The 20,723-nt window shown below is 45.0% G+C and overlaps 2 protein-coding genes across 10 annotated transcripts in view; one reads left to right on the top strand and one right to left on the bottom strand.

Annotated features, from left to right (window-relative positions):
* The first annotated feature begins 1,265 nt into the window (after window positions 1-1,265).
* Window positions 1,266-20,723, top strand: part of afap1l2 (actin filament associated protein 1-like 2) — a 32,088-nt gene continuing 12,630 nt past the window's right edge. For 2 of the 9 annotated variants that reach the window (XM_084669783.1, XM_084669789.1), the window contains exons 1-4: window positions 1,266-1,423; window positions 12,490-12,615; window positions 14,572-14,652; window positions 16,357-16,436. In XM_084669783.1, the coding sequence (XP_084525909.1) occupies window positions 1,408-1,423; window positions 12,490-12,615; window positions 14,572-14,652; window positions 16,357-16,436 (303 nt within the window). In that variant the 5' untranslated portion in view covers window positions 1,266-1,407. Of the gene's footprint in view, window positions 1,424-10,343; window positions 11,280-11,705; window positions 12,054-12,489; window positions 12,616-14,192; window positions 14,262-14,571; window positions 14,653-16,356; window positions 16,437-20,723 lie in introns of those variants that run through there. The other 7 variants (XM_084669785.1, XM_084669787.1, XM_084669784.1 and 4 more) reach the window with 7 other exon arrangements.
* On the bottom strand, window positions 15,374-19,156 carry LOC146259923 (kelch repeat and BTB domain-containing protein 13). Its single transcript, XM_084669793.1, has one exon. The coding sequence runs from the start codon at window positions 18,774-18,776 to the stop codon at window positions 17,274-17,276; it is 1,503 nt and encodes a 500-aa protein (XP_084525919.1). The 5' UTR covers window positions 18,777-19,156; the 3' UTR covers window positions 15,374-17,273.

Raw genomic sequence — 20,723 nt, forward strand, 5'->3', positions numbered from 1 at the left:
ATAAGGATATTTGCACCATCTTTCGCCCATAGGTTCTCAACACATTCACACCCACACAGTCTCCTGCATGCACTCACAGATTACTGGCACACACTGCAATCCCTGTTACAACCCTTCAATACACACATTCTGTATACTCTCAATATGGCCAGGGCCTTGCGTCAACACAGGATGAAATAATCATTAACCACCCTTTCTGTGCCCCCCCCTGCCCCCTCCCCTGTATAACTGCTGTAATTATAGTGTCGTGCACCGTAGTTCCAGGGCCAGATGACATCACGCAAGCCACCTGCCTCACTTTACTGCGATGCAAGTAATACTGTAGTAGTACTAAGATCAGTTCAACTCATTCAATATTTTAAACTAGAATATTATTTGAGACAATGTCAAACTGACCTCTGACACATTCCTATGATTCCACCCAGCTTTCTAAGGTCACAATCAATCATACACCTCAGACAATGTTAAACATGTTGTCAAAGTCAGTTCAGTTTCTGTTCAAATGAGGACATATTCCTGTATATGGAGTTAGAAAATGAATGTACCTGTGTGTTTTCTCGTGTGTGTGGGGTTTCGGCTTTCAAATTCTGATGAATTTCATTAACTGGTCTACAGCAGTCGACTCCCAGGGTTTTTTGGTTCCATTTACCGTCCCGTTGCAACATTGCCTGTGCGCACTACATTCCTATCGTGTTTTCACCCGGTCATGGCTCTCCCATGGGTCGTGCGCTTGTTTTTAAGTGGATAAATTCGCCTTTCTCTGTCAGGGATTCGAAGGTTTTCTCTGGGAACGTCGCTCCCCCTACTTTAACACAAACAATTTCTATGGAAAAAAAACAGCTCTAATTGTTTTTGTTGTTCCATAATGCCCCGTCAGACTTCCTTTTCCTCTCGTGGAGGGTTTAGTGAAAAACACAGTTGCCGAATAAGTATCTGCTTCATCTGTAGGCTACTAAATGACATAGAACTAAATGACTTTCTAATGACTTTTGCATCTTATGGGTGTTATCCTAAGTTGTATGTCAAAATATATTGTTCATAAATATAACATAGCATTCAGGTGTTGAAAGGTGATGAGTTTGCTTTGACGATGTTAAACCTATTTTTAGGGTTGGTTACTTTACTAACGTTTTGCTAAAATGATATAAGGAGACATGAACGGTGTCATATATTGATGCGGACGAGATGCGGCAGTGGGCTGACACGGGCGGTGACGTTCAGAGGAGGTGCGGCAATCGCGCAATTGGGAGCGCGCTTGTCCAACTGACAGAGAAGCTGCGGACTGGGCTGCACTGTTGTCTTGGAGTAGGCTCATCAATCGAGTCGCAGTCCTATTTAATCAACCAGCTGACTACTATATTGGAATAGCTTTCTTAAATAAAGAATTTCAACTGGTTTGTATCGAGAATGGAGAAGCACAAAGGTAAGTACAGACTGAACTTAAAAGTGAATGAAAAAAAAGTCATTGGCGTATGAATGTGTTTTGGAGTTCAAAGATATAGCTTATTATTATAAAACTTATAGGCTACAGACTACCGACAACTAATATTGGGACAGCAGTTTTTCGGACTGCGCACTGCAACTCCAGAGGATACCCAAACCAGCTGGACTTGCACCCCACTGCAGCGAGACGTGATGCGTGTTGCAGATCACAACCCCTAAACACTCATCTGTAACTATCAATAGGCTACTTTATTATTTAAGATAAAGTGTTGTCTTACGGACCTTTCTTTGACTGAGGCGATTGCTGTTCAATGACAAGCCAAACGTGAATCGAAGAATGTTTGTTATTGGCCAACAGTAGGTTCATATAGCCCATTGTCGATTGTCTTATGATCCTTGTGCCTTTAGAGTGCCTAAAGAATTTAACACTTTTATAACGTTTTGGAAAACAACTGTCTATTTGTAAGACTACTTGGACTGCCTGTCTGTCCAAATTTTCGCACAGCTGTCTTCGATGTAGCCTATTTGCCCCAAGTCAAACCCACCGCCAACGCGCCGGCTGACAGTTGATTAGGAACCCAACTGCATTCCAAAAAACGACATCAACTAATATGACATTGGTCTTTTAAGTAGGCAATTTTACGGTCCGTGGTCCGTGAATTTAAATGGTTTGTCTGGATTTGCAAAACGTTCCTCCCGAATGCGATTAGATGATGCTAAATGAGATTCTCGTGGTCCCATGGGCTTTTGACAGTAAATATTTACTTTTTCCCGTCTCTCTCCACTCTCCCAGTCTTTCTTTCTTCCTCCTCTGGACTCAACAGTATGTGTATTTCATCAGTCTATTCACAACCCCCCGTTAATGCTTTGTCTCTCATAAATAAACTCCCGTTGAACAGTGTCCGCTGGAGATGAATTCCAGTAGCAACAATTGTTCTCACAAGATTCCACAAATTCTTGCGGTTAGTTTTCTCTCCACGAGAATCACTAGCCTATTTAATATTTTACCATGGCCTTAGCCTAATCGCAGGGAAATCAACTTTGGGGTGACTATGCAGCATCCACAGATACAATCTAAATCTGTCAGATAGGTAAACAATTTATTGGAAATTCAAATATTCATTTGACATTGACATACATTTGACAGTTTAGATTCCATGTAGGTCATTCAAATCCAGACTTTTTGTTTGTTTGTGAGTAGCTGAGTTGTGTATTAGCTCAGGTGAGACACACAAAGTCCTCCTCTGTCTAGGCCAGTGATTCTGTGAAATCCCCTGTGATCTTAGATCATAGGCTATCTTTGTATGTGGGAGGCAATGGTTTCAGAGCAATTCGCTCTTGGCTGTGAGGCTAGTGAGTAGTTCACAATTCATATCAAAGCTCTTTTGCTTCAGTATTCATCTACCTCTAAATACTGGGCTGCCCATTTGCTCAACAATGACACTGTATTATGCACAACTCCTCATTATACTCTGTAACCGTGACGCTTGTCATTCTGACATATCTTGATTTGTATTAGGCTACATTCACATCTATGTGAACAACTCAAAGTGCAAGATACTTTCCTGATGTGATGCAAGATCATCTGTACAAGTAGCCCTTACAACACTGTAACTTATAACTACAGCATTCCAAATAAAAAGTTAAAAAGGAAAACATTGACTTTGAGATCTGAATAATATGTGATAAAAATCCAACCCTTTCTTCATATCTTGAATCGTTTCTTCCAGAACCAGTAGGACGGACTGTAAGCTTAAGACTAGTTGGACAGCAGGGTGCAGGTTTATCGGGTTCACCTCCTTTGGTGATTTAGTCTGGTTAATGTAGGCCAGTAGGATCACCTGCCTGGTAACCTGGATGTGTGTCAGGGGGTAACTGCCAAGGGGCAGAGAGAAATGCTTCAGGAAGCAGGGGAGGCTGTAAAAATGATGAAAAGAAGACAGTCTTTCTTCTCTGTGGCAGTGGGGCGCTGACCGAGTTTGTCTGAGGTTGTGTGTGTGTGTGTGTGTGTATATATGTGTGCGTTTGTAAGGTATTAGTTTGTGTGTTTGTGTAAGTGTGTTTCTCTGTCACATACACACTCATCCACTCACCCCCAAAATCCACACGTGCAATAGACGACCATATCCAAACCCACACGTGCGCGCCATCAAACCCCGTGCCTTTCCTGCATGGCGCTGGGCTGCGTCTGTGGGATAATGAACGAGAGGAGAAGCTTTCATGTGGCGACTCTCAGCCGGCCATGCTTGTTAGTTTTTATAGTGGTTGTTGGTTTCTCCCTCTCAACAGGGCTCCGTGCTCATTAAGCCTACTGTCCCTCCTTTCTGAGTAGCATCCAGGGTCAGGAACACTGACTGTTCAGACCAACAGGTAGGCAGAGTGAGGTGGATGGACAGTAGGTTTCCGGTTAGTTCTGTATGGTTCGAATAATCAGCGTGAGCTCAGTAGTAGTAAAGAAACAAACTTGTGCACACACACACACATGCACGAACAGTAACTGAGTCACGTGACACTCTTGCTTAACAAAACCAAAGGAAGTCATCACTCATTGCTGTGTTGTCGGGGATGACCAAGACGCCACACTGTGGCTGCAGGAGGTTTGTTTTGGGGAGATAAGGAGGAGAAGGAGGGAGGGAGGGACAGATAGGAGGAGAAGGAGGGAGGGAGGGACAGATAGGAGGAGAAGGAGGGAGAGACAGATAGGAGGAGAAGGAGGGAGGGAGGGACAGATAGGAGGAGGGAGGGACAGATAGAAGGAGGGAGGCAGGGACAGATAGGATGAGGGAGGGAGGGACAGATAGGAGGAGGGAGGGAGGGACAGATAGGATGAGGGAGGGAGGGACAGATAGGAGGAGAAGGAGGGAGGGACAGATAGGAGGAGGCGGGGGCAAGTAGAAGGAGGCAGGGAGGGACAGATAGGAGGAAGGCAGGATGCAAGTGGGGAGGTGACATCCCAGACTCGTCTTCTCCGCAGCGTAGGGGTGACATATTTTCCATCTCTGTGCAGATTCATGATTGTTTGTCATGAGAGCATTGGCCCAGTCCTTCATTGGAGTTTCCCTGTGAGAATTCCAGTGGACATGCATAATATTATCTGACAGTGTACAGTAAAAAGTAACTTGATTTGTTGATGTTATTGCTATGTATAATCCACTGGATTGTGTGTGTGTGCTTAGACTCTGTGGTAGGTCTCTCAGGATACTACTGTAAATATGCCGTGTACAGTAACTACCATTTTAACTACCACACACACACACACACACACTTTTCAAAGGCAGCATAAGGAACTAGATCTCAAAACTAAGAGATCCCCCCCCCCACACACACACACACACACCAATCTCTGAATCTTTCAGACTTCTTTGGAAACATGCTTTGCATCCCAATAAAGGCAGAAACTCCCAGTGAGGGCTTGCACAGCACCAGGTTGACTGGATTTGGTTCCAATCAGCATTTCTTATTGTATTTTTTACAGAGACTCAACTTCATCCCCTATGGACCGTTAGCCCTCATTATGTACGGCTGTCTTCACTTCTTGATAGAGAAAGAGGGAGGAGAGAACTGAGAGGGTGAATGAGAGAGAGGAGGGCGAGAGAGTAGCATTCTCATTAGCATTTGGGTGTCATGAGACGGAGCAGTGAGTGCAAGAGAGAGAACAGAGAGAGAAACTGATCCGGCTGGCCTTTGATCAACCAAAACCCGCATAGTCGGGGGATTGATTAGAGGGGAGGAGGTGTAGAGCAGAGCAGGACCCTGGCTGGGACCGCAAACCTGATCACCATTTTTTTTGATGAGTGATCAAAGGCGATCAGTTCAGGGATGGCCTTTCTCGGCCTACGGCTTCTGTATTGCCATTACCAGCCATGACAAACTCTATAAGACGTGAACTCTGATCTTAGGCATGTAAATACAGGTGTTGGAATGTAAAAGACAGTTGGTTCGATGTGTGAGAGGCATTTAGATTATGTATGAAAGTACTGTCAGAATCTGACTTTGAGAGGGACCGACTGAAGGAGCGAGAGGAGGGGGAGGAGAGGCATGATACACTGCGAAGAAATGACTGGACTTTTGGTTCCTTATCAGTTAGAGCAATCATGCTCTGAGCCAACTCACGGTCCATAGAGGAATGACTATAGTGGGCTTGACTGAGCTACTGGGAAGTGGGAACACACCGCGTGTGTGTGTTTGTATGCACATGTGTGTGGGTTGTCATAAAATGTGAGTTAAGTTCCAGGGTGACCAGTGAAATTCAGTCACTACCAAGGAGCAGGCATGGACGTCCACTCACAGGGATTGTGTCACCAGTGAGATGCAGTTCAGTTGCATGTCCTGGGCATGGGTCATGTTATGCACTCTTAAGAATGTCTGAGGATTTGGATTAGGGTCCTCAGAACCACTACTAATTCGGTTTAGATCTTATCTTGTGAGAAAAACAAGTTCCATCATCATGTCATGTGAGCAGAAGAAACATCTAGACTTTGCGGTTCGACCTGTGAATTCCACCGTTATCAGATATTGGCAATCAATGCTAGAGCGGGTGTTTGCCTTCTTTCTGAATCAACATGTTCTTTGGATTTGATTGAACAAAGACAATTTTACACCTGCTGCAGAGTTTCCTAAGCCACGTCCCAGCATTGCGTCAGGACTGGGATGACATCATAGTGTCGACACAAGGCTTTTCTCTATTCCCAGTTTCTAAGGCGATAACCACAAAACACAGCTTGGATTAATTCACCCATGTCTGAGTGAACTCGCTACCCTTCTAGTGAACTGTGCATGTGGAGAGTTAGCACTGGCCAAAAGTAACAGACAGCCAATCGGTTTGGCCAAAGGCCCCTTTAATCAGGCCTGTCGTCGAGCTGTTCCTCGCTGTGACTCGACTTGGGCGCTGACATGGAGGTTGAGGAGGGCCATTACATAGATGTTGCTGCAGGAAGAAGGGTTATGGCAAGGGAACTGTCTTGAACTCTGATTACCTGAGTACAGTTAGAAAACAAATTCTGCTTAGTAATCACTCACTTCTATGGACTTTTTCTTTTCTTCAAGCAGACTTGTCCTTGTAACCACTTCTATGCATATTAAATGCCATTATTGTTTATACAATGTCTGCAAATGATTAAATAAATGCATAAATAAAGTTAAGTAAAAAAATATACTGGAAATGAGAAAAAGGGAGCAAGATATTTCTCAGGCACATTTTAGTTCCACTAACGGCTCCACTTTTAGATGAGGCACTAGATAATAGCAATTGTAAAGTTATTGTGCTGTAGTGTTGGTTTAAATTCCCTTTAGACTCTTACTCATTTTTTTCCTGGAGAAACAATCTGTGATGTCAATGCATTTGCAATGGCTTTACAGGGTGATCTAAAAGTGCACATCATAACAGTTTGTTTCTAAAGGGTCAAAACCTCAGAGTCACAGGACAAAGGGAATGTGGAGGCTTGGAACGCAGATGCGTGCATGATAAAGCTCTGGTGCTGGTGTCTATCTGTCTGTCTGTCTGTCTGTCTGTCTTTCTGTCTGTCTGTCTGTCTGTCTGTCTGTCTGTCTGTCTGTCTGTCTGTCTGTCTGTCTGTCTGTCTGTCTGTCTGTCTGTCTGTCTAGTGATTGGCTGGCTGGATGGCTGGCTGGTGATTGGCTGGCTGGCTGGCTGGCTGGATGGCTGGCTGGCTGGATGGTGATTGGTCCCGTTGTGAGTGAAAATGAACCGAGTCCAACGCCACGTCTCGTGTCCTGCTTCCATGGTTGTGCAGCTGCTCTATAACCAATTTCGTTATGAGGAATTAGCATCTGGGAAGCAAATGGTTTCACATCTGAAATGGACACGCAGACATGCTCGTCAGGCAGATAACTGTCAGGCAGACTTGCAGATAGTACAACAAACAGACAGATTCACAGGGTAGGCATGCATTTATTCAGGCAAACAGACAAACAAACATAAACCACGTAAAAACACACTCTGTTGTATGTTTAGGCAACACACAAAAGTAGCACAAGTAAAATACAGTATGGCTTTTGAAACAAGTGTACCACATCCCATAACATGACAGTGATTCAGACAAAAAGGGAACGAAAATGTCATGAAATGAACTTCAGAGACTAATCAAACCCACAGCAGAGGAGATGAAAGATGTGTATTTGATTCGTGTTTTTGCATCATTATTGCTTCGTAACATTTCATCTGCATCCTTTGTAGTTTACTTTCCTTAACAGTATGCCCTCTAACAACTAAGATCCTTTAGGTGATATGGTTCAGGCTTGGTGCGGGAACAGGCCTAGTGCAACAACTTAAACAATGACACCCTCATTTTTGTAATTCAGACGTCACATGTTATGGAAAAGCTACTGCGGTTCTGTCAGCTAATCATGTCTGTACAGGCTATCTCTGTCAACCAATAACTGGAGAGGTGTGTAGAAGGGTAGAGACATGGAGAGGTGTGGAAGGGTAGACTGAGGAAGGGTAGAGAGAGAAAGGGTAGAGAGAGGAAGAGGTGTGTGGAAGGGTAGAGAGAGGAAGAGGTGTGTGTGTGTGTGTGTGTAAGAGAGAGAGCGTCAACCCGAGTCATCAGAGGTGGTTATTGTTGGAGGCAGCTCCAGTCGCCAGCATCTGTTCCTGTTTTGGAGGCCCTGGAGACGACAGTCTAGTAGCGGGGCTAGTTGGCCGAGGTTCAGAGACTGACAGAAACAAGCCTTACTCGTTTACTACTGGCTTGACTAAACATCCCACTTCTCGCTCCCACGCCTTTCAACTCTGCAGTAAAAATGTAGGGAGAGAGGAAGAGGGAGAAAAACACACACATATGGGTAGTTTTGTGTGTCTGCACATACACACACACACACTCAACCACACACACACACACACACTTAACCACACACAGGCAGATGTTGGCGAGTGGAGACCATGATGGACAGGCCGGGAGTGTAAGGCTATTCTCTTCTTCCTCCGCAGCCAGAGGGTCTGTCTGCCCTGGGATCAGTCATCTCCCCTTACGCCCTTCTCTGCACACCTGTCCAGCCTCCCAGGCACTTGTCTGACACACGCAGCTCCGACAGAGAGTTACCTCCATGTTCACTTCAGACTGCAATGTTGAACTGTTTACATGGACAGCAGTACAGTGTCGTTGACATGAACACACAGCTGACCAGCAGTAAATACAGCTGGATGACACAGCAGACAGGCTACTGTTACCGCAAAGCCTTCAGTACGGTGTTATTTCTTCTGCAGTGTTGAAGGCATCCGGGCCCTTTGAGATGAAGCCCTCTCAGCTGGGATGCCTGACATGCCAGAGACACCTCGTTGAACCTCCTTGACCTGTTATCATCCATACACATTCAGAAGCAAACCTTTCCCTGTCATCCCCACCCATAGGCTGGAAATAGAAAGTGAAACGTGAAGAGAACATTTGGGCTCCCTTGACGAGGGAGTCTGTAATTAAGGGAAATTGAGTTTGCTCAACAGTTTTCTTATTTTCCCTGTAAAATCTGATTTTCTTCGGCTTGCTGGTTTAATCCAGATAACTCTACATCAATAAAGTGGAGACGAGAACTGGAGACGGAGGCTGTGCTGTGCTTGTGAAGTTCACAGCATGAGCTCCAAGCCGGAGCTCTGCTCTCAGGCCGGCCGTTTCACTGTTCACACTACAGTTAGCCAGACTGGGGCTAGTGGAATGGATGGGCTCTTAGCAGGGTTGTGGCCAGCTGTGTCACAGATCAGTCAGTTCAGCAAGTGAGATTTGACTGAAATGCAAACCTTATTAAATAGTCAGCACTATGCATCTTATCATGAAACCATAGAAAACCATTTCAAGGTTTCATTATGAACTGTGAATACACCTGGAAAGTCGTGGACTTGGCTTGGTGTGCTGTTACAGATGTAATTGCATTTGTTGAAATAGAGTTGGCAGCTTGTTTCAATTTAATAAATATCAAAATATCAGATGGTGATTTGTCCCAACTAAAAACATACCTTACAAATTGCTGAGTTGCTACCGTAGCAAGCAAACTCTGGGAAGATAGTTAGTTGAATATTGAATTGTGATGTCAGATCAACCTTTGCATAGCTTGCCTATTATCAATGCAGTGACAAGATGGTGTTGCAAAGATGGATTCACATCCCGCATTGTTTCACCAACACACCATGCAATTTTACCTCACAACAGAAATACTCTCATGCATACAGCCATAGTGCACACTATACATGCACTGACACACACGACCACTTGGTTGTGACCGCCCACAAGACTGACACTGTTTCAGTTTGGAGTCCGTGGGCGGCCCTCGTGGATCATAGAAATGATGTGTTCTGGCATGAAGACTGCAGCCAAACCTAGACCATGAGCCTCTATAAGCCACAGCTGGGTTTAAATGTGGTTGTCTGTCAGACGGAAATAGCAAGTTGACCAAAACTTCACTGTTGCTGTCAACATGCATGTTTGCCAGAAGGTTCTTAAGTGAAAACCTTCTTTGGGTCTTTTCGTGCTTGCACTTGCTGAGTTTAGATGTGTCACTGAGATTTTTCTGCTTGCCATGCAAAAGATGGAGCACCAGGTTTCAAACATGGTCTGCCTCCAGAAAATAAGACGGTTTCATTTTAGAACTGAAGAATTTGCTCAAGTTTGTCATAAGACTAGGGGCTTTGAGGCACTAATGGAATGTTGGAGACTTGGAGTTGACTCACACTTAATTCAAAGAGAAACTCCATCTCACCCCAATTTGTGAATAAATGACTTGATACGCTGTAAGTCCAAATCAGTCCTATTAGGATTTGCGACCCTAAAATACATGACTTGGATTCTACCTTTAAGACTTGGACTGACTTGTGGACAAGTCTGCTTGAAGGTATAATGACACCCAGGACAGTGTTGTGTACCGACTTTGCACATGACCAGGATAATGTGTTTCCATTAGGAGGTAAAGCCCATCTCCATCTAATGGCACATCCTACATATGTAAGATTTGGACAAGCAGGTTTAGTCCAAATTCAACTAAAGATGAAGTAAAACCTTTTGACTGCTGCCGGCTTACCTAGCTCCTGCTTTCAGTTCTCTGGGAACAGAGTATTTATATTGTGTTTGCTGCTGTCACTACTGTATTTCACTGGTCTGTGGGCACCTTGCCAACCAGTAACCCATGGAGACAGCCCACTCAGACCCCTATCTCGTCAGCTGACTCTGTTTCCCAGGGCCCCCCTCTCCAAAAGGCCATCTGAGTCAATCTCTGCAAACACATCGCGGGAAGGCTTGGGAAAATGTTTGGACACAATGAGCAGAAAATAAGCAGCTTAACAAGGGTTGTGTTGGACTGGCTTTCTGCATTTGAGGATGCTTTAATGGTCCAAACAAATATATAATTGAGCACTGATGTTGTAAGTAGAGTACATGAACTGGTCTGGATGGGGGCTTTGCGTCCGATGCTTAAATATTATGTTTTAATTGTGGCTCGATGTGTTCACGCGTAGGCGAGGTCGATTTTCTTTACCTCACAGGAGTCTAAAATGATGATGTTATGCCAAAGTGGAGCTCTTCACGTGAACTCCCAGTGGCTGACTCAGCTTGACAAGGAGAAGCTGAGGAGGAGAAGCAACATGAGACTGGGAAAGCCAAGCCGTCACCTCCCGAAGGCATAGCTGACTGGAATGGGATGCCTTACGCTGCAAAAGTCCCTCTTTCCAGAAACCCTTTGAAGTGCGTGGGGCAGAATGGTCCCAACCAAAACTCCCTCTTTTTAAAGAGTTGATGAGCCGGGGCTTGAAGCAGCTTGTGACTGGAGTAGCTGCAAGTCAAGAGAGTTTAAACTGACAGTAAATGTTTACAAGAAGTGGAGGGACTTTGTGGGAAGTAAGCAAACATTCTGTGTCGTCTGCCATTTTTAAATGTGATTCTAGAAAATTAGGATCGGTGATTGAATAAGGAAAGAATGTTGGTAATATCATAGCAGCGCTGTCCTCCATAAAAGGTTTTGAATTAGTCCTCATAAGACAGCTGTTGCGCTTCTGCTCAGTTGTGGGGTGTTAAAGTGCATGAAAGCAACTTCTTCGATGGAGCACAATACATTTGTATGCACGTCACCTCAAATCAAATCTTCCATAAATAAAATCCTCAGAGTTCACAAACGATTCTGCTTTGCATTGGACTTAGTCAAGACTTCAAACAACTCCTGTTTGAATGGAAGAGGTAGAGCAGCATACCGAAAATGAGCACCACTGCACCCCCACGAATATCTGACCTGCTTTTTCCTTTTATCTTCCTTTTTTTTCCGCCTCTGTTTTCTGTCAGTTAGAAGTGGTCGCACAGTGAGGCCCACTGTCATGAGGGCCTTTTCACAAGAATCAAATACAGTAAACCAGGCCACAGAGACCCCCCCCCCACACACACTCACACACACTGACCTAAGAGGGTTCGACGCTGACCTCTGGAGGATGTGTGGGCAGCACCCTACGGGCTGGCAGACACAGTGGCCCCATTCACCCTCACGCCAGCCCCTTCCCCTCTGACACTGACCCATGTCTGCAGTCATAACAAGCTCAAACAGACTTCCAACTGTAAACAGAGGGAGTTGGATAGAAAAGGCTGAAAGAATATGAGAAGATGGCACAACGGTTGTAACGATAAGTATGTGGATCCCTTCAACATCTCGGGTGCTTCAAAGTGGCCCATAATATGCTACGGTGAGACAAAAACAGCCAGCTGTAGTGAGAAGCTTCGACTGAAAGCTGAGGTGAAATGCATTGCAGTAAAGGGCATGAAAAAGTTTGAGTGAAACCATACTTGACATTTGTTTTGTGGCAAAATTATACGGCACAGGCTTCACGTTATCACCAGTAAGGTAGACATACTCAGATTCAATCACGCACACTGTGGACTTTAGGTCTATGATTGTCCAAAGGTTACAGTAGGGCAAAGTTGATAAATAAAGACACATATGATATATATACGGCCATCTTGGACAGGTTAGGACCAAAAGAGATTGTCTAACTGCATATTAACTGTACAGAATTGGGTTTGAAAACAGCTGACTGAGAAGGTGTTGTCTCCTGAATGTCTCCAGTGCTGGACCTTCTGCTGGTGGAGCTCCAGCGATTCCTCGTCGTCCTGGACAAGGAGAACCTGAGTGGGAACGCTACCATCCAGAAAGGCCTCCTCTCCGACCTGCTGCAATCGTACAGGGGCAATGGTAGGGGAGGGGGACCCTTTGACCCTTTCAGAATTCTGCCTGACTCTCTATAGAGTGTCATTAGACTTGATGCTGCATCCTTTTTACTCTCAATGTACAGATAATGAAAAACATCCTCTTTGCTCTACCCTATAGAAATGTGTGTAGATTTGGAAAAAGTGAATGAACCATAAGCATTTGTGTGGACTGTGAATCCACAATCCGAGGACTGTAAACAAACTGTTCGAACAGTTTCAGTCAAACATGAAACTGAAAGCGGAAACTTGAGTGTAGCTGCTGTCGCATCGACATGCATCCTCCAGCACGTCTCCACTGGAGCAGGGGAAGCACGTTCTGAGTCACAGCTCTTAAAAAGACCTTCCCCACCACTCTCAGTTCACTTATAACCTGCTTGTTAACCTTCCTCAGAAGTTGGAGCGAGGGCCAGCTCTTTGACAGGGACAATAATCTCCGGTCTTCTCATTGTCCTCCGGAGAACAACTGGAGAGATTCCAATGATTGTGAATACTTGCCTCTCAGGCATGGTAAACAGTTCAGAGCAGATCGAGTAGGCTCCTCCGCCGTCCACCCATGTGAAAACAAATTGTTAACTATAATACACACACAAGGAGTGGTACGTTTGCTTCTGTCTGTAGTAAAATAGTATCTTTTTTAAACAGTATTTTTTGCTCCTGGTCTCCCCTTCACTTCCTCCCCTGGCTCCTAACTGTATCATTTTTCCAAGGCTGCACTTATCCTCCTGGGATGCTGACTTCCTTTGAGTAGCAGTTTATAAATAGCATTCATTTCCATCCTCCAAAATCTGTTTTCACTGTACAGGCAAAACACAGCTTCACTGTGGTGCTGTTCAGCCTTCTACCCTGATATCCATATCAAAGGGGAAGCATCCTGCCGAGGAGAGGCGTGCGGCGACGCCAATATCTCCGAGTCTGTTTCTTTAGAAACCACAAAGTTATAGGTATCTGTAGCATAGTGCATATACAGACCAGAAAGCGGGTTGTGCTGTAGGCCCAAATAAAGAATAACAAACTTTGCCAAAACATTTATCGTGTTCGGCCTTTAACGTTCAGCTGCAAAGTTATGGTTAGCTTTTGTCTTCCCTTCATTGGCTGGGCAGAACGTTTAATTAGTAGAAAACAGGAGAGGATCAGCCGGGAGCTAACCAGACAGGGCCCATGACTGCACTACCCCTGCACAGCAGTGACTGGCTAGTCTTTGTTAATTTGATTTAATTTTTTCTTTGTTGCTTACATTTAAGGGGCTAATAGCCCTACCACTTACATCCAATATCAATGAAATCCTTCAAACTCAAACATGAAGTGTCACCTTTGATGGTGAGCTGGAGGCCGGTGGGATCAGGAGGTGCGCTATGGTCCATCCCAGTCGTGAGATGTTGAAAGCCTTCAAAGACTGTGTGGACACAGTGCTCCATGTGTTCAGACAGAGAGCTCTGTGAGGAATGTCAGATGAGTGCAAAGCAAGTACAAATGAGAACATGAGAAAGAGAGAGCGAGAGGTTTTGAATAGGCCAGTGTACCAGGATAACGGACAGCTTGTTCAGTTGATGCCTCTTTCATCCTGAGTTTCAGGAATCAGGAAAACAGGTGTGAGGAGCAAACGGATGTAATAAGTTACATCGCTTTAGGGTGGGTCTATTATGTCCACCTGCACTTATTGTGCAGTTAATTTAAAACTGTGAACCTATGCAAGAAATTTTTTATTTCAATATTATTATTATTATATTTTTTTATGCTCTCTTTCTCTCATTCTTACATTTACAGGGCTTATGTATATATATATGAACAGGCTGCACACAGTAATATAGGAATAGATTCAATTCAGATTTTGCCACTTCACTATGTTCTTAGCAAGCAAATTATTAACTGTATGTTCTACAGTTAAAGCCTTCTATCTTTCATTCTGCAATGTGAACTTTTTTTGTCCGTCAAATTTCAGGTGGTGATGAGGAGTACATTTACATGAACAAAGTCACCGTCGCTGGGAAGGGCCAGGACAAGACTGACAAAGGTGAGAAAGGTACCTGCATCACGGAACAAGCTGCTCCCAGGCATTGTGTTAGTGTCAAGGTCATGTCAAAGAGGGAATCAAGGAGGGAATCAATGAATCAAGCAGTCAATTAGACATTAATCAATGAATCAAATAATCCATTAATCAGTCCATTTGCCCAATATTTTTTAATTAGTCATATACCCAAGACGATCATTGTTTTTGTTGAGCATCTGCCCTCACTAGAATAGCTCCTACTGAAATGTAGTGGTCAGATTGTGTAGATAGATATAGCAGTGAGGTGTCAAGTCGGTGTAGAAAACGTTACCACAAACATCCGTTCCCTCTCACGCGCCCTCTCTATCACCCCATTTCCTGTCTGTTTCTGAGCAGCTCTCGCTCTACTTCTCTATAACTCCCATCTGAGGCCCAGGCTGTTATGTTTGGACTGTGATGAAGAATGAGCTTGAGAGTACACTGGATATAACGCACACGTTCACTACACAGAAGAGCTAGACAAGTTTTTATTTTGGTGCCATGATAAAACTACATATACTATATATATATATATATATATATATATACATATATTTCTGTAGCCTATTCACAAGCCTTCACTGGTTTTCTACAGAACTTAGTAAAATAGGTTATTAATGCTGCTTCCCGGTCTCCAGCACCACATCTTAGTGGGGAAGATTATATATATATATATATATATATATATATATATATATATATATATATATATATATATATATATATATATATATATACTATATATTGTTTTATGTCCTTACATTAATGCATTCAGAAAAGTCCTTGAGAATAAGTTCACTTTTTTTTTTTTTTTATAGCCCTTTGTGGAACACAAAAGCACATATTTACTGCCTTCTTAAGTATATTTGTTCAAGTCTTATCAAACAATCCCATTCATTGTGAAATAAAAGCCTTCAAACTAACAGCATTTAACTACAACATGAGGGTCCAAGTCCACATACAGGTGTCAAAAGCAATCTGCCATTGCACACGACTTCACATGAGGCAATATGGAGTAACTTGCAGCTTGTTCAGCTTGCTCTCCAGTGACTTTCTCACTGCTGTCCCCTACAGTATGAGGCTCATTCATGGCTTGTGCTCCCATGGCAACCCAGATGTCAGTTTTCTGGGAGGAAGTGAGTGGAATGTCTGACGAGTAAAGAAGACAGTTAACGGCTTAAGCTTGGAGACATAAACAAAGCATAAAGACCAGTACCTCTGGCAACTTTTTAGATACAGCCACAATCTTTCATTTCCTGACAAAATGAGCTGCACTGACACTACTTGGTAAACTGTCGTGGTGAGTATTGGCAAATCTAATTACAATGGCCGTCCAAATATATTCAATTTGAACTCTGCAGCAACTTCCTTAGAAAATGTTGTATGTCAAGAGGGAGCAGTTACTCCACCACATAATTCAAATGAACCACAGAACATAGCAGTTAACATTGACAGTTTGCCAAAAACGGGAAAATAAAGTGTGTCTGGAAATTAATGTAATACATTTTGCCCTTGCAGTGTAGTTTAATTTGTTGTTCATTAAACTACAAATCTAGTCATTTCAAAGGTCAAAAGATCATAAAGAGGTTTCAACTTTATCTCTTTCTAAGATGTGAACATATTTTTTTAAAGAAAAGTAATATCTCCCTTCTGTTTGTAACATTGTCTCCTTGTCAATATTGTCAACTAACATATCAGATGACCTGACCAATGGGAAAGGTGGAAAACCTGTGCCCGCCCCTCAAAAGAGCCTTCCAGACTTGCCTCCACCCAGGACGGTGAGTAATGTTCAGATTCACAGCATCAAATCCAACGACCACATAGTATTCATCCAAAAACGTGCCACAAAGCTCAATAATAACTCTTCTTACTTTTGTATATGTAATAAACCTATGATTCCCCTATCATTAGTCAGTATCATTTCCATGGTATCACATCTCTCTTGGAGTTTTCCTCATATTCAATAGGAGCAGTGTATTTTCAAAAGCCGCAAAAATCAACCTACATTCCCACAGTCGTAAATCCCAGATGCTGCAGCTCCCTGAGATTTAATATGTGCTATAATCACCCACAGCAACAGGTATTTAATCCCACTTGGCGTGATAAAAGAAGGAAACGAGTGGGGAAACGTATGTGTGTTTGAGTTTCATGTTGACCGGCGGCTAGGTGGCTTCTGTTTCACTCAGCGTGAAAGAAGCAGGGGAGACCACAGACATACAGGAGGATGGGGTATGGACGTCCCCTCAGAGCCTTTGAACTTCACACACACACACACACATACACACATACACACAAACACACATACACTGTACACACACACACACACACACACACATACACTGTACACACACACACACACACAGTGGTGAGGTTCTGATTAGAAACAGCTGGTTGGAAAGGCCATGTGGTGGTTGATGGGCCACTGTTTGTGAGTTCATCGTCCTAGCGCTCCATCTGGATTCTGAATTCCATTCAACATTGTGTATGACCGATTTATGTTTATACGCCATCAGTCAGTCTTCATCAAGGTCTGGATTTGCTTTTAGTTTCTCAATGAGGTTATAACTGTCCATATCTGCATTTGTGTGTTACTATTAACTGTCATGTAAGTACATTCACAGTTCCAAGATAGTCTCTTCAATTTGCTCACTTTTATCTGTCAGTGATCCCCTCTTTTCTTCATTAGAGTTCTCTGTTCTAGTCTTAGGTAGCCTCAGTAAACACGTCCACAGGGAACCGCTCTTTGGAAACCCTTTCATCTGCCTACGTGGTTTCCACAAGTCTCCAGCGACGCTGTACTCCAGAGTAAGCATGTGTTTGACAGTAAATGCTGAGTCACCCCGGATCATCGAGGTGAACAGCGCCCCCTTGCTGTTGATATATTGCCCAGGCAACGCTGTCCACTGCCCAGTGGTGAGATTATAGCGATCCATGAGGCAGCGAAGGAAGTCATCTGAGGGCCCGTTGCGCATGACATAAAGATTGTCCCTGTGGGCCACCATACAATGGCCGTAGCTCTGCGGCTTTATCATAGTGGTGACGAGAGTCCACTCGTCTCTCGCCGGAATGTATTCATAAATATCCGTCGTCTCAGGCGGCTTCCAGAAACACACAAACATCCGCCGTCTCGCCACGGCACACGCCGCCGACGCCACCGGTCTCGGCGCGTGCCGTATGAACGTCCACTCCCCTCTGACGACATCATATGCCTCCGCCGAAGATATTGTCCTTTTCTTGTGCTCGCCGCCCACTGCGTAAAGTTGCCCCTCGAGTCCCAGGAGGGTGAAGTCGAATCGGGGTTGCTGGGGTCCAGGTAGCATGCACCAGGCTCCTTTCTCCGGATCATAGCAGAAGCTACAATCGACCGTGTCCTTCCCATACCCGTAGACGCCTCCGACGATGTAAAGTCGGTTGTCCAGGACTGTAACTCCAGCCATGGAGGTGCTACAGAGGGTCGGGAGGTCAGTCAGTGGCTTCCACTCCCCCTCTTCCTCATCCAGGTAGCAAACATTCCTAAAAGAGTCATGCAAAAGTTCCATGGACGGGGAGTGGGTTCCCAGAGCGACGTACGCGGCCGGGGACAGTGACTCGGCGTATCTGAGAAGCTCCGCAGGCAGCGCGCTCTCCGCTGCCTCCCTCAGGTCAGCGTAGGCATCGCGGAGGAAGAGAGCAGCGCTGTGAAATAGAGTCGACAGGCCATAGACCGCTGCAGAGTGGTATAGCAGGAGGCAGTTGTCCGAGTCGACGAGATCACACAGGTGTCGTGCCAAGGGAGCCACCTGCAGGAAGGCAGCACACTCGACGGCTTCCACAAGTTCATCCGGGTCCCTGATGTCAGGTGTCTCACCCCTGCATACAGACAAAGCAATGAGGAAACCCCTTGCACGCACTCCCCCTTTAAGATACAGCTCGTCTTGTTGGCAATCCCTCATGCCGGAGCGGAAGAGGGCACAGAAGTATTCGCTGCTCTGCCCCAGCAGGGTGCGTTCCACGATGAACAGGCTTTCCTCCACCCTCACCCTCATTGGGCCTGTAAGCAGCTCCAGCTGTCCTGGCCCTGGGCTGACACTCCGGGCTACGTTGCTCTGATCGTGTCCTGGGCTTGTACACGCATCCATTTCATTTTCGGAGTCTTCTCCCAGAAAGCCAGTAGCACGCTTCAGCGGCAATGCATGTTTAAAAATATGACACAATCTCCGAAGTTTTTCACATAGACGATAGTCAATAGAAGTATGTCAGAGCGGTGCAGAGTGGCATGGTGTCCTGCCTGTTCTGAAGATAGACTGAGGCTAAAAATAGCAGTACCAAGCGTCAGATGGGAAAGGGAACTGCTGACATGCGGGGCAACATTTAAACAACACATCGTTGCACCTCTGCCATTGGTTGAAATAGGAATTTGTTGAATAATTCACAACTGCTTCGTGCATGAATATTCCAACAATTATACTAGTATGCTCCATCTATGCAGATAGGCTGCTATCATCGCCAATCATGCCGGTGAACATTACCTACTTACTGGCTAATCTACTGTAAAATGTACTACCTCTACTATTTTGCTGGAACAGTGAGCTTGACAGTAGAACAGAGAGGAGAACTGAGGTGAGTGGAGTACAATAGACAGTAGAACAGAGAGGAGAACTGAGGTGAGTGGAGTACAATAGACAGTAGAACCAAGAGAAGAACTGAGGTGAGTGGAGTACAATAGACAGTAGAACAGAGAGGAGAACTGAGGTGAGTGGAGTACAATAGACAGTAGAACAGAGAGGAGGTGAGTGGAGTATAGACGGCCCTTGTTTTCCAACATCCTGATTAATTGTATTGTTACCTTCTACCCATTCCTCTGTTCCCAGCACGGCAGTGTGAATGTGCGTGTGTTTTTTTGTTGCTGTGCTGGATTCCTTGGCATGGGAACCAGGGATTTTCCATGTTCTGGGTGTTCGTTAGAATTTTTCCTTTTTTCCCACTCTTTCTCCGCCCCCCCCCCCCCGCCCACTTCTGGACTTTGTTATTTATGCCTGACTCCTGATCCGCTTCCATGGCCTGGTGTTTCCGTGGTGATGAGTCGAGCGGGTGGGGGAATTGGGGTCCTGGTTGCCATGTGAAGTGGGAGCTGTTGCTGGTATTGAGATGAGTGTAAGGGGAGTACACATGCTGAGAAAGGCAGAGTTAGATATGTTAGCTGTGGAGGAAGAGGCAGAATTACAGGCTTTGGAGGCAGAGTTAGAGGCTATGGAGAGACACACAACGCCTTCTCAAACCCAGCATCACACACACACACACACACACCTTCTGTATCTCTGCCTCACACACACACACAAGCATATGCACAAAGAACATGCATACTATTGTATAGATCTCTCGCTCTCTATCCGTCCCTCTTTCTGTCTGATATCAAGCCAGCTGTGCTCTAGTGCGCTCCACCATGCTGCTTTTTGGCCCTAGCTAGAAGAGCAGACATAGAGAGGTTGAGGGGGAGAGAGAAGAGGAGAGAGAAGAGGAGAGAGGGAGAGGAGAGGGGGCTGCCCTGGAATGCTTGGCCTTTTAGTTTTAATCACTGACACATGTTCTGCCTTTTTATCACTGTGCACTGTTGGGTGTGTGATAGACATGTCATCCATTGAGAAGGAGTGCTTTCCCAACGTCATCCACAGAAGATATCAGGTCATCTCACGCATTTCCCACCAAAACCTCCCTGCTCAGGACTGTGTTGTTGCCTTTTTTCTTTGTAGCCGCTCTGTTCTCACATAGTTTCTCTGTCAGCTCTCTACTCCCCCACTGCCCCTCCACCCGCCTCCACTGCTCCACCCCCCCCCCCACCGCTCCATGCCTCTGACCCTCTCCACCCCTCCACCCCTTCCATCCATCCCCTGTCCTGCCAGTGACAGTCAGACCCTCAAAGTATTTAACTCTGAGACTGAACATCCTTACTCCCTTGCACTCTCTCTCTCTCTCTCTTCCCCGTTTTCTCTCTCTGTCCTTTGTCTCTTCCTCTCTCTCTCTCTCTCTCTCTCTCTCTCTCTCTCTCTACTGTGTCTCGCGCTTCCCCATTTTCTCTGTCTCTCTCC

Source organism: Hypomesus nipponensis, chromosome 13, assembly GCF_054491055.1.
Source record: "Hypomesus nipponensis isolate SF chromosome 13, ASM5449105v1, whole genome shotgun sequence".
In the NCBI taxonomy this organism is placed as follows: Eukaryota; Metazoa; Chordata; class Actinopteri; order Osmeriformes; family Osmeridae; genus Hypomesus; species Hypomesus nipponensis.